Below are 22,681 nucleotides of genomic sequence, written 5' to 3'. Positions count from 1 at the left end.
ATAATTAATATTAATCCGTAGATTCAGCAGTTTAAAGTGTCTGACTTTTGACTGGTATCGTGAAATGACTTAATTCTTGAATATTTTGTTGACCAATTCTCTTATCATAAATTAACATAAGAAACCGGCAGCCAGACAACAGAAGAACCCTCTGTCCATCGCCAGAGGTGAAAACGTCGTTGGAACCAAACACAAAAACAAGCACCTCTGCTCCAGCTCTTCCTGAAGGCGGGGAAACGAGGTTACGCAAACATTCTTAGGGTTACTGCCGATTCCCTCTGACCTAACCTCGCCCCCGGTCATATAAAAGTGGGCTGATAAGGGATGGGGCTTATTAGTACTCTGGAAGCTGTGCTTGAGCCCTGACGACCCGCCCGACTCTCGCTTGCATAAGGACGCGGCAGAAGACCAAGGAGAGGGAACGAGTGGAAGAATAAATCAAGGGGAACTACACCCTCTTGTTGTTTTGCACATCCATGGAGTCGGTAAGTACTGATGTTATTAGGTACAGCTAACTGCAACTTAGGCTATTTTAGCAAAGGCATTTTCCTAACATACTATAAGGGGCCCCATACACTGAACGGTTGTATGAACGACTGTCTGAACGATTTCCGTTATGGACACACACACACATACACACTATTCAGACTGTATGCACGATCTCCGCACCGATTTCAGTCTGAACAAAGATTTTGTGTCTGGAAGATATGGCATCATCTCTAGAAGAGACGCGCGCGACAGCATTATATCGGCAGACAAACACATACATTGAACGATCTGTGTATAACAGACTTAAAGTCGCAAGCCAGCAACTGGTCTTGACTGGTTCCCGCTGAGATCGTTCAGACACGAAACTCCGCCCACTTTTGCATTCAGACAAGTCCATACACAATGTTTTTGCGAAAGATACAGACAATCGTTCAGTGTATGGGGCCCTTAAGTGTAAAGCAATGGTCTCGACCTGATTTATGTATCAATCCGTTTTAAATAAAAAAAAAAATAACTATTAATCCAAATAAAATATGGGTGACTACAGAGTTTCTCTATATCTCAGGATATTTCAAATCAATTATCATAATTAAAACTTTATTAATGTGGCCGCAACGTGACTTATAATTAATGTCTGATAACGTCCAATAAATATATATAATTTCCCAACCGATGTAAAAGTAATACTATTTTACTATTGTAAAAGCAACGCGTCAGCTAATTAGATTCCTTTAAACGCAGGAAACCAAGTTGAGTTACCTCTCACTCTTCGCATAATTATCATATACCGTTAATCCCGTATCCTGGTAATGGATGAAAGTATAGCCTTGAAATACAAATCTTAACATCAGAACAGTATCCTTTCGAACACGAAATGAAATTCAAATGACAGACACACACAAAAGAATAAACCAACAGAAACTGTATCAAACGACGCTAAATGGTGATGACTTTATCTGGAAGCAAGTAAGCGCATGTGTGTGTGTGTTGTGTTTTACCATTAGATCACCTAGGGCTCATATACCCTCACTAATAAGTCACAACTACTCATTAACATAGAATTCACTTTATCTTGGGAACAACTTACACATAAAGGCAATCATTTATGATACGTACGTCTGCCTAGGCCAGAAAAACTTTGGCATTTGGGTTCGATTTAAATATGACAGGGAATTATCAGTGGCCTAATGGATAGAAATTACAACGTAAGATCATCAAGACATTAGAATTTTACGATCAGATGGTTTTAAAATAAAAGTAATAATAATAATGATACGGGACATAAATGAGCCAAAGTACATGTAAATCAAAAGCAATGGGAATAAAACATTAAACAACATTCGATATAAAGTTTCTTACGTATAATAATGCACAGGAAGACCGTTTCATGTCTAATGACCGTTTTCAAATTGAATGTAATAAAACTCGCATTTTATTTTTACAAAATCTAATCATCAGAATTCTCTAAAACTAACATTTTCCCGTTTCCTACCTATCGAAATCCGCTTTCCAGAAGTACAAAAGAACCCAGTTTGAAGTAAAAGTGACGTGAATTTTACATAAATAACTTTATAATTTTGCTAAAATGACTGAGAAGTATTTCTTGCGGCGATCTAGCGATATTTGTAACCAGAATTACCAATTGTTTTCTTTCTCCAAGACGTGTTTTTATACTGGAATGCTTGCTGTTACAGGCAGTCTTATCAGAATCGACTTCCTTAAGATATATTATCACCTTAAGTTCATAACATGGACAGTCATCCTCAAAGGTGACTATGGAATATATTTGACATATTGCGCTGCAAATAGCAACTTCCTGGCGAACACTGCAGTTTGACATTAAGATGAGTCAAACAGAAAACCATTCTCTTCCACCCGTAATTTTGGAAACTGTTGCCATCCTTTTTAAATCGTTTCTGATAGAACTATCATATCTATGTGAAGAACCAAAGACTATCTCTTGTTTCATGAAGACAAGCATTGCCTAAGAGTGTTACATCGAAACTAGCTACTTGGATATGATGTACAAAAAGTTTTTAAAACATATTCATCTTGAATTGTAGGTAACAATCCTATAGAAAATCCCGGTCTGAATCAGTAAATGTAGATTATTTAATTATGTTAAAAGCATGAATAAAACTTATTTGTTGAGATTTGGTTATACTTCTACCTTCAGTACCACGAATACCAGTTTTATCATTATTTACAAAGCACTGTTTTACGAACTCTCAAACTTATTAGTAAAAGTGATCAGGCATTTTGCAGCTCCCACGACATGGAAACTGGACTCTTCGTAAACTATTTACGAGGAAATCAGATTTCCTGCGAACGTAAAGTCCAGAGCAGCATAAATATAGTTTCAATAGAAGGGCTTCAAAACATCCACAAAGTGAGGCAAAAACAAATAAAAAATTTACTTTTTGTTGTAGCTGTGATTTCTGGTAACAGATAAGCATCAGATCTGGAATTCAGACAGATTTAAAGTAATTTTAACATTCAAGGATGATCTCATAATCTGTGAAAACTGGGGTCATTGACCACTTTGGCTTAAAAAGAGGAACGCAGTATCTGTTCGCCAAGCCAACCAAGTCTTCGATTTGCGATCCGTGTGAGCCTGTCTATTAGGTGAGAAAATAAAGAATTTTTAACATTAGGAAGGTTTTCGTGACCAGATTTTGCAAATACGTCTACTCTTTTGACAACCAGTTAAAAAAGACCCAAGTCATACATGGATGGTTCATCCTATCCATCGTTGATATTAGAAAAATAATAGCCCTACATTGTTTTAGTTATTTTTTAAAATAATTGATCTACTTTCATGTTTTCGATCATGAAATGCTATTTTGTTAGTCATGGAAACCTTTGCCAGTAATAAATCTTCCTCTTGAGAATCATGTTTCCCTCCGATGGGTTCTTCATAAAGATCTTCAAAAGGTCATTATAATTCCTCATCGCCTGTCAAGATAATAAAGAATAAACTAACATTAGCTTATTTGATGGTGCCCGTCATTCCAGATTAAACTGAAATCGTTGTCAATATTAGCCAGTCCCTTATTTCCTTTTTGACGTAAATACATACAGAAATATGAACTCGCAGGGACCAAATTAATCGGGTAGAAATGGAGTGAAAAATCAACTTAAACCATAGGGTACCAGCAGTATCACATTTGGACGAAGCTTTGAGAATTCACAGTTTACGATGCAAAGCAAACACATCATAATAATGTTTAAAATAAAAAAATATATACCTAAAATGAAATTCAATTACTGCTCCTAGAATTTCATTGTATCTCTTCTCCTTTGTCGAGTGTCTGTGAAATCATCTTGAATCTTAAGGCTAAAACTGCCGACACACAATTCTAAACTTTTCATTTTGAAAAATTATTATTTACCATATTAAGTTTCCATTTCTGTTGCTCAATTTGCATTTCTGAGAATAATTATGATTCACGTTTATCACTTACCAAAGGCTATACTCTACAACCCAAGCAAAATAACAACGGAATCTGACTTACAATAAATATTATTTAAAAAAAAATGTTATTAACGTTACTGATATATTTCTTCATTGTTTTCAGTTTCAGACTTTTGTGTTGACATTATCAATATGGACAACGAGTGCTATACCGGCCAAATTAGACCTCCAATATCTGCCGCCTCCCATTCCTGTACCATCAGGTAAATACAGTATACTATCATTTGGAAAGTATTGCAATTTTATGTTATTTCGTAATCATTAAGAGATTTGCCCACGAATGTCTCTTAACATTTCCCATACAGTTTCTTTTTTATTGGACATCCAACTAAATTGCTAAAATAATATTCCGATGATGACGGATTATACATGTGCATGTTTAGATATTTCTCTGTAATACCCATCAAAATACTTCAGAGGGCATAGTCACTTTTAAATAAAACAAGAATAAAAAAAAAAAAGAATCTTGCGTCTCAGCTCTTAGCATTAAGTCAAATTGTCACTGGGTGGTTAATCAGTCTGAAATGAGTATAGAATCACTGTACGGGGCATATGTATAAAATCACTCAAGGATAAAATCTGGATGGGTCAGTATTTATGAGGAGCAGGAGTAAAAGAGATAAAAGAGTTCAAGGACAGAATAACTGAACGGGTCACAGAAAGGTTATGTTAGGGTAGGCTAAAGGTGTCTGAGAAAGTGAGAGTTGAATTTTTGAAGGATTGTAAATGAAATGCTCAGGTGACGCTTTCAAAAAGGCATCAAAAGTTCGAAGACTATCATTCAAGAACTGGACTAAAATACAATCCTATCATACACGAACTTGACTAAAATACAATCTGGACAAGATGATTTTTTTATTCTTTAACCTGTCGGACCACATTTAACCCAAAATATGTGTAGCAGGAGGTCCAACTTTTGGCAACCCAGTTTATAAAAGTTCTTAAAGCGTTCAATTTCATTAGGTTTTAAGTAGCCTAGTAAATTGCACATCTCACTGAATCGCTCATTCTCTCCCTTCAGAATTTACACACATTATTATAACCGAATAAGAAGGGGCGACTTTCGAAAAATCATACAGACACTTGTTATATTTCAAGTAGATTTTTTCCTTTTCCATTTCCCTTAATTAGATCATTTACGCCAGATATTGCACTTCATTCCTACTTAAAATAAGGTTTATGCGCATACAGAAGCGGATTTTTTAATTACATGGGTTACGGTCTGTCTCTATTTTTTAATTACATGGGTTACGGTCTGTCTCTATTTTTTAATTACATGGGTTACGGTCTGTCTCTATTTTTTAATTACATGGGTTACGGTCTGTCTCTAAAGTCCCACATCTCAATTTCTAAATTAACGTTTGAATACATGCCTGGGTTTTGAAGTGCATGGAAAGTATAAAGTCTCTCCCGTACGATATTAACTGTTTTTCCCTCAATGCCAAATCTCAGATACCCTAAACTTTGAATTTCTGAGGCGTTCTTAACAGTTGGGAAGTGTGTCTACATCAAAAAACATCTAACAAAATATAAAGTGTGTTAGTATTTCAAAGGTTTATATTTGATCAAATTAAGTTTAACATAAAGATAGCAATCGACTTAGTTTACGGCACAGACGTAGTTTCTGTCATTCCAAAAACATTGGTTAGAATGTTAAATGGTGATGGCTGATGAACAAGTTCTATCATCATGTACTTCAAATTCATTTTGGCTATCAGAGCTTCATAACTTCGTCGAACATTACTATCATTATTGTTATCATAATCTGTGCACAATCGACAATAACTAGAAAAAAATAAGCGTAAATAATTTATCAAAAAATTAGAATTTATCCTTAAATATTGTGAAATCGAAAAGCATTTCAACAAGCAAGAACACAGAAAAACGCACCTACATTTGATCTTATTCCACTGTTGACGCCACTCAGAGCAAAAGATAGCATTCTTTTCTTTAAAATTTAAATATACATTAAGATGGGATTCGCGATGCAAAAACGTAATTCACTGACGCCACTCAGAAGCAAAAGATGCATTCTTTTCTTTAAAATTTAAATATACATTAAGATGGGATTCGCGACGCAAAAACGTAATTCAATGACTGACTATGCATGACTTTATCAAGTTTAATTCCAAACACAGAAACATCTATTCCACTCTTTCTGGGGCTTCCTCTCACCCTCCCTCTCAAAAAACCTTTCATCAACCTATTGCCATTCAATAGTTCCTCATGACCACGACAAAATCAATCAAAATACTCTAAACTATTCTTTTATCTATGCTAACCTTCTACGGACCTCTACAAATCCAGCTTTTATTTTGTCTATCTCATTCATCATCCACATATTATCCCCTCCATTCAGGAGAGTTGGCTCGACACTCCCTTAACAATACTGCAATCTTTGCTTCCATAGACAGGTCACGTTACCTTAAACTTGCACACACACCTTGCGACCTTTTCCGGTTCACCCATTCTGATTCAAAACTACTCTCACCCACCGTCATCCACCAAGAATAAAAACCCCTCCTAGGAATCATCTGTTTCTATCTCTCTTCAGCATTCATATTCATATTCACTGTCTGTCCTATCTTCCCGATTTCCACTTATTTTCGATTTTCTCTTCTTGTAAACATTTCCATGCGCTTTTACTAACGCGTGACGTCTCCTTCACTGTCGCAAATCGGTCCTGAATCACCTGCAAATCTCAACAATTCTACTCTTCATTCACTAGTTTTCTTATCTCACATCCACCTACTTCTAGTAACAACTATGACTTGTCACTTCACTCCATCTAATCTAAACAAACAAAGGCGAGCATTGTCCCAAAACCGTTTTTATACTAAAACATTCACTCACAAGTCTGTATATATTTTAACTTGTGTCGATATATTCTAACACACGCTATGCTTCCATCATGGAAAATCTCCAGCTGTCTCATTCATTTACCGTTCTACACCATACATTCTCAACATGTACAACGTTGCCTCAACAAATTTTATCACATGTATTTTCCAGGTCGATTTATTTTTCTTATACTTTCAAACTTCTCAAATAATTTCTAAATATCAAAGTCTTGTCCCACATACCTCTCTTCCTTGTCTGAACCTATGCTCTTCCTCCTATCTCAAATCTTCTGTTATCAGTCTTACTTTCTTTATGAAAAATCCTACTATACACATCTCCTGGTATAATATAGTAGATTCACATCAACCGTGCATCTGATGTCTAGGCCAGTCCCTTACGACGCTCCTGATTGGCTGTTGATAAGCCACTCACAGGGCTGGAAACTCTCAGTCTCTCTCGAGAGTTCACATGGGTAGGATCTGTGTTCCATCTCTCCTGAGAGATACGTCTTTCAGGAGAGGTGGAACATACATCCTGCCTATGTGAACTCTCTCGAGAGACTGAGAGTTTCCAGCCTGTGAATGTCTTATCAACAGCCAATCACGAGAGTCGCAAGGGACTGGCCTAGACATCAAATGCACGGTTGATGTGAATCTACTATAGTTACGTAACACTGCGCCCAATCATTCTTATAACTGCCACTAACATCTTGGCCTTTCCCCATCGGAAGTCAATCCTCTCACACATTCCTGTGGATATTTCCCCCATCCAGACATACCTTAAAAACCGGTCAGCCACTCAATCCCACCACCAAACCATCTCACTTGTATTTCCATCAACTTCTGGGCTATTTTAAACTGAATTATTAATTTATTGTTCCCTGTTTTGCCAAGATAATACCACCGGAAAAGTAACATCGCTGTCTCCGGCAGTGACGCAAAACAGAAAACACTCAAGAAGGACAAATTAACGCTCCTTCGATTTTTATTTATTTATTTATTTATTTTTTCGGGGCGGGGGGGGGGGGGTGTTTCCTATGTGATATGCTGCAGTTATTCCAATCCATTTACTTTATTAATGCATAAGACATCAAAATATAGCATGTCAATATTCACAAAGTCAGTAATGAGGTAAACTGCATTCTAGCGACTAACTTGTACAGTAACCAATTAGCTATATTTCTGGCAGAGAGAGAGAGAGGAGAGAGAGAGAGAGAGAGAGAGAGACCGACCTAATAGACTTTCCTCAGTTCCAGGTCTTTATGAACCACCCACGCATGGCACGCCCTCTCCACCGCCTGCCAATGTGTCCCCTCCGACAGTAACAACCGTCGTCAGCCCACCAGCTATTCCGCCAACGGCAGCTCCGCCCACCTTCGCGCGCCCACCCTTCTCTCAGCAAATCCTCCCACCGAGGCCGCCCCCGACAATCGAAGTCCAGCCCTCTTCGCCGGGAGGAGAGGAATGCTGCGACGTGCCCTCCAGCCCCGAGCCAGCCAAGCCAACCCTCGTGCTTTTACCGGTAGGTACTGCGTGTGTGAACTGATAGATGAATAGATAGAATATACTAGCAGGGCCGGGTCGCCAGAAATGAGCCCGTTTCTAGTAGGACTTTTTCTTAGCTCGTAACAATTTAGGCCGGAGGGCCAAGTGCTGGGACCTATGAGGTCATACGGCTGAAAGAAAAACTGAAAGTAGACGTTTGAAAGGTGTAACAGCAGTAAAACATCGCAGTTGCACTATGAGTCAATCACTTAGGAGAGGGTGGAAAGTAAGAGGGAAGACAAAATACGAACGGAGGTACAGTAAAAGGAATGAAAGGAGTTGCACCTAGGGGACGAAGGGACGATGTAAAGAACCTTAAGTAATGCCCACGGTGCACTACGCGAGGCGCACTGGCGGCACTACCCCCTACGGATTGTGAATTGATGAAATGACCTGTCTTCTCGATTTCCACACACACTTTGAAGGGTAAGGGGAACTTTTCAATTATTCCCTCTTTAGTTTCAAGGTTTTCGGCGGAAACCATGCTAAAAACTCTTAGGGAAATCGGGATTCAATTATTCCCTCTTTAGTTTCAAGGTTTTCGGCGGAATCCATGCTAAAAACTCTTAGGGAAATCGGGAAACTGAGAGGTCACAGGCCACAGTGCCTTTTCATTTTCCACTGTGCCTTATAAACGCGTATTGCCAAAGAATTATATGCACTGATAGCAAACGTTTTTTAGTTTTACTGATAATCATTTAGTCCCAAGACATTACATTTCGTCCATCCATCTTTTTTTTTTAACAATATACAATTTCATTTACATGAAATACACCTCCCATCAATTCTGACCATCGTAGATTATTCTCTTCTTTGCAATTTGATCACATTATGTGATAAACAAAACATAGAAAGCATACCATCACAATTAAGTAAATATAAATGCGCAAGCGCACACATACACAATAAATATATATATATATATATATATATATATATATATATATATATATATAATATAATTAATAAATATAAATGCGCAAGCGCACACATACACTAATATATATATGGTATATAATATATATCTATATATATATAATAATATATAATTAAATATAAATGTTCGTAAAGCGCAACGCACACAATATATATTAATATATATTATTATATATATATATATATATATATATATTATATACATATATATATAATATTATATATATATATATAATTAAATATATAATTTAAGTAAATATAAATGCGCAAGCGGCACATATACCACTATTGTTATGTATGTATGTATGTATATGTATATGTATAATATATATATATATATATATATATATATATATTATATATATATATATAATATATACGTTATATATACATGTCATATCATATTACCGTAATTCATATACAGACATCGAGCTACGAATGTCCTTCAATATCTAATTGGCTCTACCTTGGAATTAATATATTTTCATATATGTTAACCGAAGGTGAATTTTTTAGTCGATTAGAAATTTGTCGGCTCACGGCTGCGAACCATCGAATCAACAAATTCAAGACGCACAGTGAAGCCTTAGACCACTGTGCGTCCTGAGTTTGTTGGTTCGATGGTTTTCGCCCGTGAGCCGACAGAGTTTCGATTTTCGGTTAATATATATGAAAATATATTAATTCCGAGATAGAGCGAATTAGATATTAAAGGCCATTTGTGGCTCGATGTGTGTATATATGTATATATATATATATATATATATATATATATATATATATATATATATATATATACACACACACACAAATATATATATATATATATATATATATATATATATATATATATAGTATATATATATATATATATATATATATATAGTTCCTGTTGACGGCAGCAACATTCAATAACGGAAAGAACGCGATCTGCTATGCTGAACAAAGGCTGAAAAAGTAAAACACGCGTACAAAAACTCCAGCAGGATTCCCAACAAGTGCACCACGTAGGTCCCCTTTCCCCTCGAGCGTCTCCCCTCAGTCGAGAATCCCTCTGGCTGTACTATTTTCCCCCTCGCCACATCCGGAAGTTCGTAAGCACATTAGGGCACTTAAGAGGATCTCGAGACAAGGCTCGAGAACTTTCACTCTTCGTGGAAATATAAAGACGATATTCCCTCAACCACGTCTTTGCGGAAAAACAATAATGCCAGCGATGATAATGAAAGAACATGATGATGATGATTAGATCCAACTGCAAACAAGACAGTAAGTTCCCTCCACAAGTGTAGCAATAGTTCCCAAAATGGACGTAATTTTAACATTATGGCATTTACAGTATTACCTCTTCTATCTTCTAACAAAGAAGTGTCTGAACGGAAAAAATTTATTCAAAATAATTTGACAATTTTACACATAAGTTTTAACTTTTAGACAATTATAATACCCTTTTAGAAATATATTGGCATTTTTTAACGGCATTCCTTTGTGTCATTTTTTCATCTCTTGTCTATCATGGAAGAAACTTGACTTGGGACTTCCACTAGTGCTACAGATTACTGATCCCGTGTTGGTCTATATATATCTAAAAGCATAGTTCGTAATACAACTAAAACCCGAAACAAGTAAAACAAAAAACAGGTAGCAAACTTCATTTTAGTATTGGTTAAAAATGTAAAGACCCTTATTCGAAAGTTCATTCATTCTTTTAACAATTTCAGTGGCGCATAAAAAAGTAACATTATGCTAAACCCATATATCTTTTTTCTATATTTCTCTACGACCATACTTAATCATGAACGCAAATTATGAAAGTAATGAAATTGGTCAATATTTCGAAGACAATGTAATCCTTCAATACACGAGATTCTAACATACGATTTTAACATTCACCTACATTCTGATAGGTCACGTCACCCTACGATACCATCACAGTGCAATCATACGACCAAACGTCTATGGTAAGACGCAGTTTGCTTATTTACGATTAAATTTTAACGATAATGGCCGTGAAGTTTACTTCTTGGGAATCCAAGTAGAAAGAAAATACATGGCAGAAATGGAAAGAACATGTACGGGAAAGAGAAAAATCGAAAAGCAAGAAGCACATTAAAAGAATTCCCACAAGTTGTCTATAAAGTGTCGACAACATAATTTTAGCGACCTCTGAAACAACATATCAGGTTTCATCTTGGTGTTGCCTGCTAGACAAAACTCTTGACCATTTTGTGTCACAGACAGCCCACCAAATAATCTTACTCAAACCAAACTGGGAAAAGAAACGAAGAAGAAAACATTTGAAAACACTGGGGGCCTTAACGCTTCATGAGGGGAAACCCCCTTCGCTTGATCAATACTGATGGATACCAGGCTATGGCCAAGGGGAGGAACAAAAATCCAAGAGGTAACAGGCAAAGGGGAAGGACAATGAGCTGAAATGACCTGGCAGGGGACTATGCAATTGGAGCAAATGAATACTGCGGATGTTAAGTCGAGGGATTCAAATTACATCGCTCGTTCAATAGGTCAGATCAGTTAATGCAGGCAAGGTCACCTTAAGGTGGGGAGAAGGATGATCTAACATAAAACTTAAGTAACTGATTAACAAATGACTATGAAACCATTCGCTCTAAGAAGGGGAAAAACGCAGACAGTAAGATTTAATTAGAGTTTACACCTGGATGAAATAAGAATTTAAGCCACTGGTACAGTTGCTTATCATCTAACAAAAGATTCAATAGTCTGACGTATAGAGCATGTTTGTCTCTTCACAACTTTGTGGCTGATGGTTATCGACCACGAAATTCATAAAATAATAAAGTAATACCTTTCTGCACTCGTCAATTCACAGTGATATCTTAAATTATCACACTATGCTTCCTTTTATAAGCGGGAATTTGCGGCTAAACACAATGTTTTACCTATCAAAAATGGTCATTGAATGTATATCCTGGCCAAAGGTAAAATGATTTCGGAAACAAAAAATTTTAGCAACAAGAAATATTGCTCATCTTACTCCATACAAGAAAATTTTACCTTATCTGGTACAAAAAAACTAATAAAACGAAATGCAAAGTACATTATCTCATCACTAACGCACCTCCTTTCTTTATTTCCTGAACTTAATCATTTTTTAACACGAAAATAACTTTTTATTTCTCCTCAGATGCCGTATCGCTTTAGATACAGCATCGGCAACACGGGATCTTCCGTATTTACCACCAGAGAAGAAGAGCAGCAAAAAAATGGTCCACTTATTGGACAGTACTCTTACAAGAGACCGGATGGAGTTTACATGACTGTCGCGTAAGTACAATTAAATTTAATATAATCGATTAGAGAACGTTCAAAAGGAAAAAAGAGAGAACTTCTGGTAACAGCACGACTAATTCTTTTTAAAAAATACTGCTTTCCCTTAAACAATAAAACTTGAAATACCACACAACAAATAAAGCAAACTCCAACGACACTTTTCTCTAGATACAACTGCAAAATACATATTACTAAATCACCTAAGCCATACAAATCCAAGGAAACTGCATCAGTTTCTTCCTTTTCAAAACTGTCTCATTAAAATATTTTGGGCTAAAAATACCATGTAATTCGTCTTGCGGTAAAAATATACAGTTAAGGTTTGCATATTTGCATAACAGGTATATCATTAAAAATATATATTTGCGTGTATTCCAGATATACAGCTGATGAAAATGGGTATCGAGCGAAGATAATTGAGAGTAAAACCCCGCCACCAAATCTTCCGTCTGAATCAGGCAATGTCGACCATTTCAGGGTAAGATGACACAATAAGATGAAAGTTAATGCATAACATCAATTGAGGGTTTAAAAATCGATAGTTTCATTGTCACAGAACCCAGCAAATATTTGAGTTACTTAGAATCCAGCTACACAATCCATTCTCGTTCTTAAATTTGCAATTTTTATTTTAAAATTTGAAAACCTCTTAAAACTTAAATGATTGGTTATCCCTCTCTCAGCAATGCACCACAAGCAGCATATTTTGTCAGGAATGTATAGCACTTTTATTTCATACAGATGCGTCTACCAGGAAAAGTAGTTAACGAGGTCTTCGTGGATAACTTCCCAGGTCAAGAAACTTTTTCAAATATTTTGTCGAGAGAGTTAGACAATGACCTAACGATATTCGACGACGAGGACTCATTTACTTCAACATCCAAAAGCCCTGAGTCATTCCAACAGCAAGAATTGCAACTTTCACTAGAAAATCGGCCAAACACTCCAACACAGAATGAAGAAAACCCTCTGTTATTTAATGTGTTACCCAAGACCCAACTGCCTTTCCATAATGAGCAGCTTCCTTTTTCTTTAACAGAAAAGCAAAAAGCACAACGTTCACCTACACAGGCTATTTCTGGTTTTCGTTCTGTCGAGTCTGATTCAGATTTGAATGACGACATATTCTTGGAATCTGAGCTCACGATTCCGTCCAGTGACAAGAGATTCCCTTTTTCCCTGACAAACGAACAAAGCACACAAAATTTTCCTGAGCATATAATTTCTCTGTCCAATCCCCAGCAACACGCCCCTTCTACTCTAAATATTTTTACAACCACAGAATCACAATTCTCGACTCCAATTCTTCAAGATAACTCTCCTTTCCTAACAAGAGATGCTCAAAAGAATGAGCCACTATATGAAAATAACATTTCTCAGTTTCATTCCCAACAAAATAGTCAAACAAATTCTGATTCTTTCAGGCTTTCAGAATCCCAAGCCTTGACCCCCGTGAATGGCGAAGAGTTTTCTTTTCTCCAGATCAATGGACAAGATTTGCAAAATCTTCCTCAGCATACTCAAGATCAGTTAAGCTTTGATCAAGAACCACAATTGAATTTCAATACTTTTCAGTTCTTGGAACACCAGGAGTTGAATAATGAAAACTCACCCTCTACATTAACAAATGGGGAAGAGACACAAATTCCATCCAAACTAGGTATTACACAGACGCACTTTAAACAAGAATCTCAAACAGACTTGAATACTTTTGAGTATTCAAAACAACAGCTCTCAACTACACCTAGTGACGAACAATTTCTATTTGCCTTTAGTAATGACCAGGGAACACCAAATCTACCAAACACTATTATCTCCGAGTTTCAATCTTCACAAGAACCTCGTGAGTTACAGTCCCCAAGCCTTGAAACCTCTAGTAATCAGCAGTATGACAATGAATTTATTATTTCCTTAGCAGACAGACAAGAAATACAAAGCCCTCCAACAAACAAAATCCAACAGTTTCAATCTGAACAACTGCAGCCCAACCTTAATAATGATAAAGTTTTAGAGAACCAAGTCTTTAATCCCTCAGCAGGCACACAAGAAACACAAAGTACTTTCAAGTTATTGGAGTCCCAAGTATTGACACCGATTGAGGACAAACAGATGACTGCTCCCTTAGAATTACTAGATCCATCACCACCAATATCTGAAAAATTCCCTTTAACAGAATTAAATCAAGCTCATTCATTAGAAACCTCAGACTTGATTCATGCACAGGAACCACAATTTTTCTTATCTACTCAAAATACAGCCTCTTTAGCAGAAAGACAAAGGCCTCACTTTAAAGACACAGTATTCATAACAGAGAATGGACCTACTCAACCTTCAGATATTCTAACAACATCTGAATTGAGTAATTCGGATGAATTTTTGGAGCCAGCTTCGAAAATATCTGAGGAATTACAACAGTATAATATTCAAGAATCTAATTCTGAAATTAGTGAACCATTAGATGCTCAGCTGCAAAATGAACAAAATCATCAAAGCCAGATAATTACTAATGATGACCATGCCACCTTCACACAACCTGAAAATTATGCACCTGAAGATAATGTGAGTGTGGATATCCGGAGTCATCTACAAAGTACATTCCAATCAAATCTCGCATCGTCACAGACTTTGGAACCGCAAAGCTTATTTTTGTCCTATGAACAAGACACGCAAAAATCTACTACTGCCAAGGCTGAGAACACCTCAAACAAATTTATTCAAACAACAACCATATCAACTGAACAAAATGAATCTAATCGCCAACAGGAACTTCATAACAATGATCAACCTAATCGCCAACAGGAACTTCATAACATTGATCAGTTGAATTCCCAAGACATCAATTCACTAGGGTCTACACAGTTTAGTGAAACAAATCAATTTTCATCACAGCGTAAACAAAGCCCCCAATACATCAGTGGAATTACAGACTCTACTTTGTTTACCAATAATGACCAGCTTCCTAACATATCAGACGACGATGACCTTCATAAACAGCCCAAAGAAATAAATTCACAATTACAATATCAAGAGTCTCAATCAGATGTGAATACAAACCAGCTCTTACAGCTACAAATACTGCAGTCCTCATCAGACCCAGCAATACCTACATCAATTCAATCAATAATATTTTCTGGAAAAACAGAACATCCCCTTTCAAATCTTAATATTAAATCTCACTTAAATGATCCCACTACCAATGAAAACCACAATTCAGAAATTTTAGGACAAGTTAATTCAGATAAAACTACCACAAACCCACTTAACTCTCAGTTTATAAGATCAAAGAATGAAGAAACATATCAATTGCAAGCCCAGGGACTTCAAGCAGCAGTGCCTTTCCAAGGTTATTTAGTGTCTAATCCCCAACTTCCTTACAGTCCTCCAATCATTAGTACAACTACAAATCCCCAACTCCCTCCAAACAATCCATCAAGTCCATCACATAATCTAGAGACCCAATCACCCCCAAAAGAAATTAATAACCAAAATCCCATATCCTATCCATCGAATTCTGATTCATTCACAGCTGTTTTTGGGCAATCCCAACCTGCTAATCCATCAAATACTCCAGACACAAACCCATCACCCCAAACAACAGTCTCTCCCTTGTATCTCCCACCAAACATACCACAACCATTTCCACAACCTCCATTATTACAACCAACGCTACCACAAACTTCACACCCCTCAGATCCCAATCTAAGTAAACCTGTACTAAGTACGCAAATACCTACAGTTTTACCAACAAATTCTCCAAATTTAACTCCAAATAAGCCTCCATTCTTACAAACACAGTTACCGCCGTTAAGTCCACTGCCTCCATCTTCAACACAAAATAAACCACAGCAACAACCTCAGTCACCAGTTCCACAACTGAGTCAACCTTCTGTAACACCAGTGACAGAATCATCAGAATTTACACAGTTTCCAAACACCAAACCAACAGAACAACAGCAAATTGCACAAGTACCTTCAAATTCACTTCCTAACTCACCAAAACCACCTGCATTTCCAACACCACAATTGCCTGACCTAATTGCTCAAAACCCTTCCTTAAAACCACAACCAATTTTTCCAGTGACACCACAACAACCTTTTTCCCAACCAAATTCACCCCAGCCTCCATCATCAAAGCCACAAATAATTCCACAACAACCACCTTTCTCCCAACCAAATTTACCAGAACAGCCTCCTCCCAACCAACCAAACTTGCCAGCTTTATTGCTGAAGCCTGAAATACCCTTAGGACAAAGTCCTTCACAATTCTACCCAACTGGGCAACAACAGTTTCCACAAAACCCCCCAATTTCACAGATAAATCCACAACAACCACCGTTCCCTCAGCTAAACTTACCACAACAGTCGTCATTACCAAAGCCTGGAATTCCACAGCTACCACCTACTTCACCAACCCTACCAAGTGGACCACCTCAACATCCTTCATCTTCACAAATACCTCCACAATTGCCATCTTTCTCCCAACCAAACTTACCACAACAGCCTCCTTCCTCCACACCAAACTTACCACAACAACCATTATTACCAAAGCCTGAAACACCTCTAGAACAAAATCCTTCACATCCCTATCCAACTCAACCACAACAGATTTCACAACTACCTTCAACATCCCAGACATATCCACAACCCACATTACCACAGCCAGAAATACCCCAGTCATCTTTACTGCCACAACCTGGACCTGTTCAAGTACCACCTACTTCACCATCCCTACCAAGTGAACAGATTCCACAAAAGCCTCCAGTTTCACAGATATCTCCACAGAAGCCATCTTTCTCACAACAAACTTTACCACAGCACCCATCTACCTCCCAATCAAACTTTCCACAACCGCCTCTATTACCCACCCCAGAAGCACCCCAAGCACTACCAAATCCTTCACCTTCCTACCCAGCTAAACCACCACAAACTCCACAACAACCTGAAATTTCACAGATAACTCCACAACTGCCTCCTGCTCAATCATACTTCCCTCAACCTGAAATACCTACAAAACCACCTAATTTACCTCATCAACCATTTCCCTCACAACCGAGCTTAATACAACCTGAAATACCCCAGCTAATTCCTAATCCTTCACCATTCCAACCAAGCAAACCACCACAGATCCCACAAAAACCTGAAATTTCTTATGTAACTCCACAAACTTCTATCCCCCAGCCAAACTTACCACAACCTTCATTACCACACTACCTTCAAATACCTCACCACCCCTACCAACTGAACCACAAAAGATTCCACAGCAACCTCCAGTTTCAGAAATTATCCTTCAAAAACCTTCACCACAGCAATCTTCTTCCTCCACGCCAAACTTACCACAACAACCTTCATTCCCACAACCTATAATACCACAGCTACCATCAAGTACTTCATCATCCCTGCCAAATGAACCACAAAAGATTCCCCAGCAACCTCCAATTTCACAAATTACTCAACAACCTTCTTTCTCTACACCAAACTTACCACAAAAACCTTTATTGCCACTGCCTGAAGCACTTCCTCCTACTTCAAAGCCTTTGCCCTCCCAACCAAATGAACCACAGAAAATTCCCCAACACCAGCCTACTTTTCCCCTGACACCACAAAATCCTTCCTTCCTGAAACCCAGTTTAACACAGCAAACTACTAAACCAAATGCCCCATATCAACCTGTGTCCCCAAGCCAAATTTTACAGCAAGGGACTTCAAGGCCACCTCTATTCTCACAACAAAACCCTCTCCAACCTCCCACTTCACAACAAAACTTGAAACCTCCTGTGTTTCCTAACCTTCAACTTCCCACACACCTGACTGTAAAGCCTTCAGGACCTGCCTCTAATCAGAATCTGCCAAACCAATTCCCAACAGCACTTCCACCCTCAGCATCATTGCCTAGTGTCTCTACTGCAACCAACAAGCCTGATAATCAAAATTTATTGCCAAGTTCTGATAGCCTACTGCAAGATCTGTATCCAAGTAAAGATCAAAATTACCCAGACCAGGATCAGCAACAGCAGCTAGGTCAAAATCAACAACAAACCCAAACTCAGAGCCAGCAACAAACCTTGGTTCAAAATCAACAGCAAACTCAAACACAGACCCAAGTACAAAGTCAATATCAACAGCAAACCCAGAGCCAAAATCAACAACAAAGTCAAAATCAAAATCAACAGCAAACCCAGAGCCAAAGTCAACAGCAAAGTCAAAATCAACAACAAACTCAAAGTCAAAGTCAGCAACAAAGTCAAAATCAAAACCAACAACAAAATCAAAGCCAAAGCCAAGGCCAAAGCCAGAACCAAAATCAACAGCAAGGTCAAACACAAGGTCCGGGTTTAGATCAGGGTCAAAATCCTGGTAAAGATCAAGGGTACTCTTACGTAGGCCCTACGACCAATCGTTTTGAAATTCCATCCTCATTTACAGGCTCTTTTTGGTACTCAAATTAATGAACAGTCTAGCTTCTAGATCCACTCTCTTCTTATTTTTCTAGCACAAGGGCAGTTATTAATTCTTTTAACAGTAAATCAACACATTTTTCTATTCCCTGTGACACAGAGTGCCAACTTTACTTGGAGGCATGAAAAGAATGTCAAATTTCTTAAAACTATAAAAAAAAAGCCACTGACAGTGCTTCCCTCTGAATTTCAATACAATATTACAAATACAACCCAATTAAAACACGTCGAAAAGACATACAAAATCACGCTTTTTAAGATCTGTTAAAGTAAAATTTCTGTGAGGACGCAAAATAATAGAGAGCCGCCGATTGCTTCAAACACACAAAATATCAGTATTCCATTTGAAACAAAACGCCACTTTTATAACATTGTTTATTGAGTTTAGGTAGTTATACGTTAGGGATAATGTTAGTACGTAAATTACGTGAATAACAACATCAAAGTTCAATTTATGGAATTCAGATTTACAGTAATTCCATTAATTCACTATGGATTAGCATGAACACTCAGTCACCCTTGAACTTCAGCTTTACAGTCCAGTAAGTTTCAGTAACAATGCCCCAACATAACTGTTATACCAAGTGAGCATGTCTGACTCCTGACACATGTATAATTTAATAAACAAAGAACAAATGTATACTTGAGTTTGTTGTAAAATCTTGTTAATCATCGTCTAAAAAGGATCAATAAAGATATAATAAAATCATCGTTGTCTTTCTTAATCCCACTTGATTATCTGAGTATAATTTCTTCACAGATTATTAACAGAATCTCCACGCAGGGGAATATAGCTGTCAGTGCACCTCACATGGTCCACTGTGGGCATTATATCAAAGGACGTTTGCAGCATCCCTTCGGCCTCTAGTTGCATCCATTTGTTACCCTTTTACTTTACCTCCATTTCTTTTTCCTTTCTTCAAACTTGTTGCCCCAACTCTCCGATTATTACTAAATAGAGCAAGTGTACAGTTTTCTCACAGATCGACCTTGAGAACATTGTACGTCTTCCTTGATTATCTGGATCCCTTAATCTTGCTCTCCAACTGACCTTATGTCCCGTTTTCACTTCCTTAAATGCTGAATGGATGAAAGTAGCCCAGGGCTTCTCTTTATTGCTGATATTTCGTAAAATCAATAATTCACTAACCGGGTTCTGAATGAACGGTGTCAACAACTCAAACAAATTTAAGTATTGAATCTAAGTTAAGACCTGGATACACACACACACACACACACACACACACACAACACACATATATATATATATATGTGTATATATACAAATATATATATATACAAAAAGAAAAAACTTGGGCTGGTGCAATACTAGTATACGTCACGGGAATTTGCCTCCTGGGGGCATTTAACGTCTTCCACACCAAACTGAGTTGTCAGCTGTTTTATTAATTAAGGGCGTGATTCCAATGGTAACAAAGAATGCTCACTGCCATCATGGGTGGATCCCTTCATAAAAATGGGTTCAAAGCCCTCAAACTGGTGCTCTTCTGTCTTGTTATACATAGCATTAGCTTCCCAAACTTTTCACAATTTCTAGGGCGACAGATATCCAAGGAAACTGTATTACTACTTCCCGATAGCAATCATAGAACTTTATTGACATAAGTCTTGCAACTGCCGTTGGTTTTAAATGAATAGGTTCATATGAGTATAACAGCAAGGGATTTCCATGACGTGCAGTCAAGTGTTCTGGATTATGACGTGGCACTTACTAAGTATCCCAACATCAAGGATACTGCTGTCCATGGCAGCAGTAGTGCTTACTACCACAGCAATAGCAATCATTATGAAGTGACATGAAACATAAGTGAGTGTCTGTGTGTGATGAAAAGGAGTTAGTACGGATCATTTTTCTTGAAAATACGTTGGAGATTAAAGGGTTCTTGATAGCGGCAAAAACTATCTAAAAGTTTAATAGCACATTGAACAATAAATAGATCAAAATATAATAGTAGCACCTCGTGTTAATGAAATGCAACACTCTCCACAACAGCAACGAATTTGTTAACAAGTCCATGAACTGCGTGATGAATATGACTACTTAAAATTCAAAAGTCCCCATAACAACGTGCTGAGAGGCACACAGTTATGCTACTGAGTTACCATCAATGTACGATGAAGGTACAATCATGAAGAATGAATAAACTAAACCGAAAGGTCTTCCTGAGAAGACATTTCTGAATAGGTCGATGACATTTACCCAAGAGAAGAGAAGGAAATGATAACGTTCAGTGTGGCTCTCAGGAAACATTAAAATGGGATTAGTTATCGATTCTAAAAAGTTTTAAAGGTAAATAAAAAATATTGAATATATATAAAAGGGTTTAAAATTGGATTAATATGCGTATACAAATGCAGGATACGCTTATGCAGTGTTGATGCTCGCTTTTTCGCAAATAAAGGCATTTATGGTTCTTTCTAACCCCAAAATCAATTGAAACAAAAAGCAAAAAAAACGATAAATGCAGCTTCTGTATGTATATTGTGTTCGTGGGAGACATACAACCACGAGAATGGAGTCACGTCGGTAAATATATATATATATATATATATATATATATATATATATATATATATATATATATATATATATATTATATATGTAGTCGTAAAGTTGGAGGAAAAAATTGAAAGGAGTCGACCCTTAAGCGCTTTCGTGTATTTTTCACACCTTCATTCCTTCCTCCAGCTTTACGACTCATGAAATAACGCATGAATTAGCGATAGTTTGTCAATATATATATATCTATATATATATATATATATATATATATATATATATACACTTGATTAAATACACACAATGTGTATATATATATATATATATATATATATATATATATATATATATAATACATATATATACACTGCATTAAATACACACATTCAACAAATAAATCATGACATTCTTTACCGGGTTTGAGGAGACCCTGTTCGTCGGCTGGTCCTCCAGGCGATATGGCTTGAATATATATACCATGGTCGATGCCCTCAGCAATCATGACTCCCAGGGAACCATCTTTCTTCTGCAGCGTCACCGTACACAGACGGCGCTCGGGACCTGACGCTGCCGGGCATTTGGAAAACCTTTCGACCAACGACTCACTCACGCTCTCCTCCACAACCACGCTCCGGATGGAAGGCTCTGGAAAAAAAACCAAAATGAAAAACTGATGAATATCGGTATAATCGCAACACATCAAATTAACCTCTATATATCTATATATATATTATATATATATATATATATATATATATATATATATATATATATATATATATATACATACATACATACATATAATTGTAATAGCCACAATGCCCTCTTAACTACTCGAATTCTTCACGCTATTTTGGATACGCCTGTCCCTACAAACCCTTGCTTGGGATCTCAAGTGCGTTGTGGCCATTACAATTACATATGCATCTGGTAAAAAAGTGGCCACTAGATTCTACATATATATATATATATATATATATATATATATATATATATATATATATATATATATATATATATATATATATATATATATATAATATATATATATATGTATATATATATATATATATAATATACATATATATATATATATATTATATATATA

General features: G+C 36.9%; 2 protein-coding genes across 2 annotated transcripts in view; one reads left to right on the top strand and one right to left on the bottom strand.

Annotated features, from left to right (window-relative positions):
- LOC135198224 (uncharacterized) overlaps positions 1-22,681 on the bottom strand; it is a 1,334,440-nt gene that overhangs the window by 409,219 nt on the left and 902,540 nt on the right. Inside the window, exon 21 of the mRNA XM_064225797.1 lies at positions 21,988-22,218. Within this exon, the coding sequence (XP_064081867.1) occupies positions 21,988-22,218 (231 nt within the window). The remainder of the gene's footprint in view (positions 1-21,987; positions 22,219-22,681) is intronic.
- On the top strand, positions 477-19,920 carry LOC135198838 (mucin-2-like). The gene is made up of 9 exons (XM_064226807.1): positions 477-485; positions 4,068-4,167; positions 8,127-8,326; positions 11,193-11,246; positions 12,452-12,591; positions 12,976-13,075; positions 13,339-17,748; positions 17,904-18,974; positions 19,813-19,920. The coding sequence occupies exons 1-9, from the start codon at positions 477-479 to the stop codon at positions 19,918-19,920; spliced, it is 6,192 nt and encodes a 2,063-aa protein (XP_064082877.1).

The sequence above is a fragment of the Macrobrachium nipponense genome, chromosome 22 (genome assembly GCF_015104395.2).
Source record: "Macrobrachium nipponense isolate FS-2020 chromosome 22, ASM1510439v2, whole genome shotgun sequence".
Classification (NCBI taxonomy): Eukaryota; Metazoa; Arthropoda; class Malacostraca; order Decapoda; family Palaemonidae; genus Macrobrachium; species Macrobrachium nipponense.
The sequence above is the reverse complement of the archived record's forward strand: the minus strand, read 5'-3'. Positions and strand labels throughout refer to the sequence as shown.

Coding starts and splice junctions, on each gene's coding strand:
- LOC135198838 (XM_064226807.1), top strand. Junction 13,076..13,338: donor GCAATGTCGACCATTTCAGG/GTAAGATGACAC, acceptor TATTTCATACAG/ATGCGTCTACCAGGAAAAGT. Junction 17,749..17,903: donor AAAAACCTGAAATTTCTTAT/GTAACTCCACAA, acceptor CCTTCACCACAG/CAATCTTCTTCCTCCACGCC.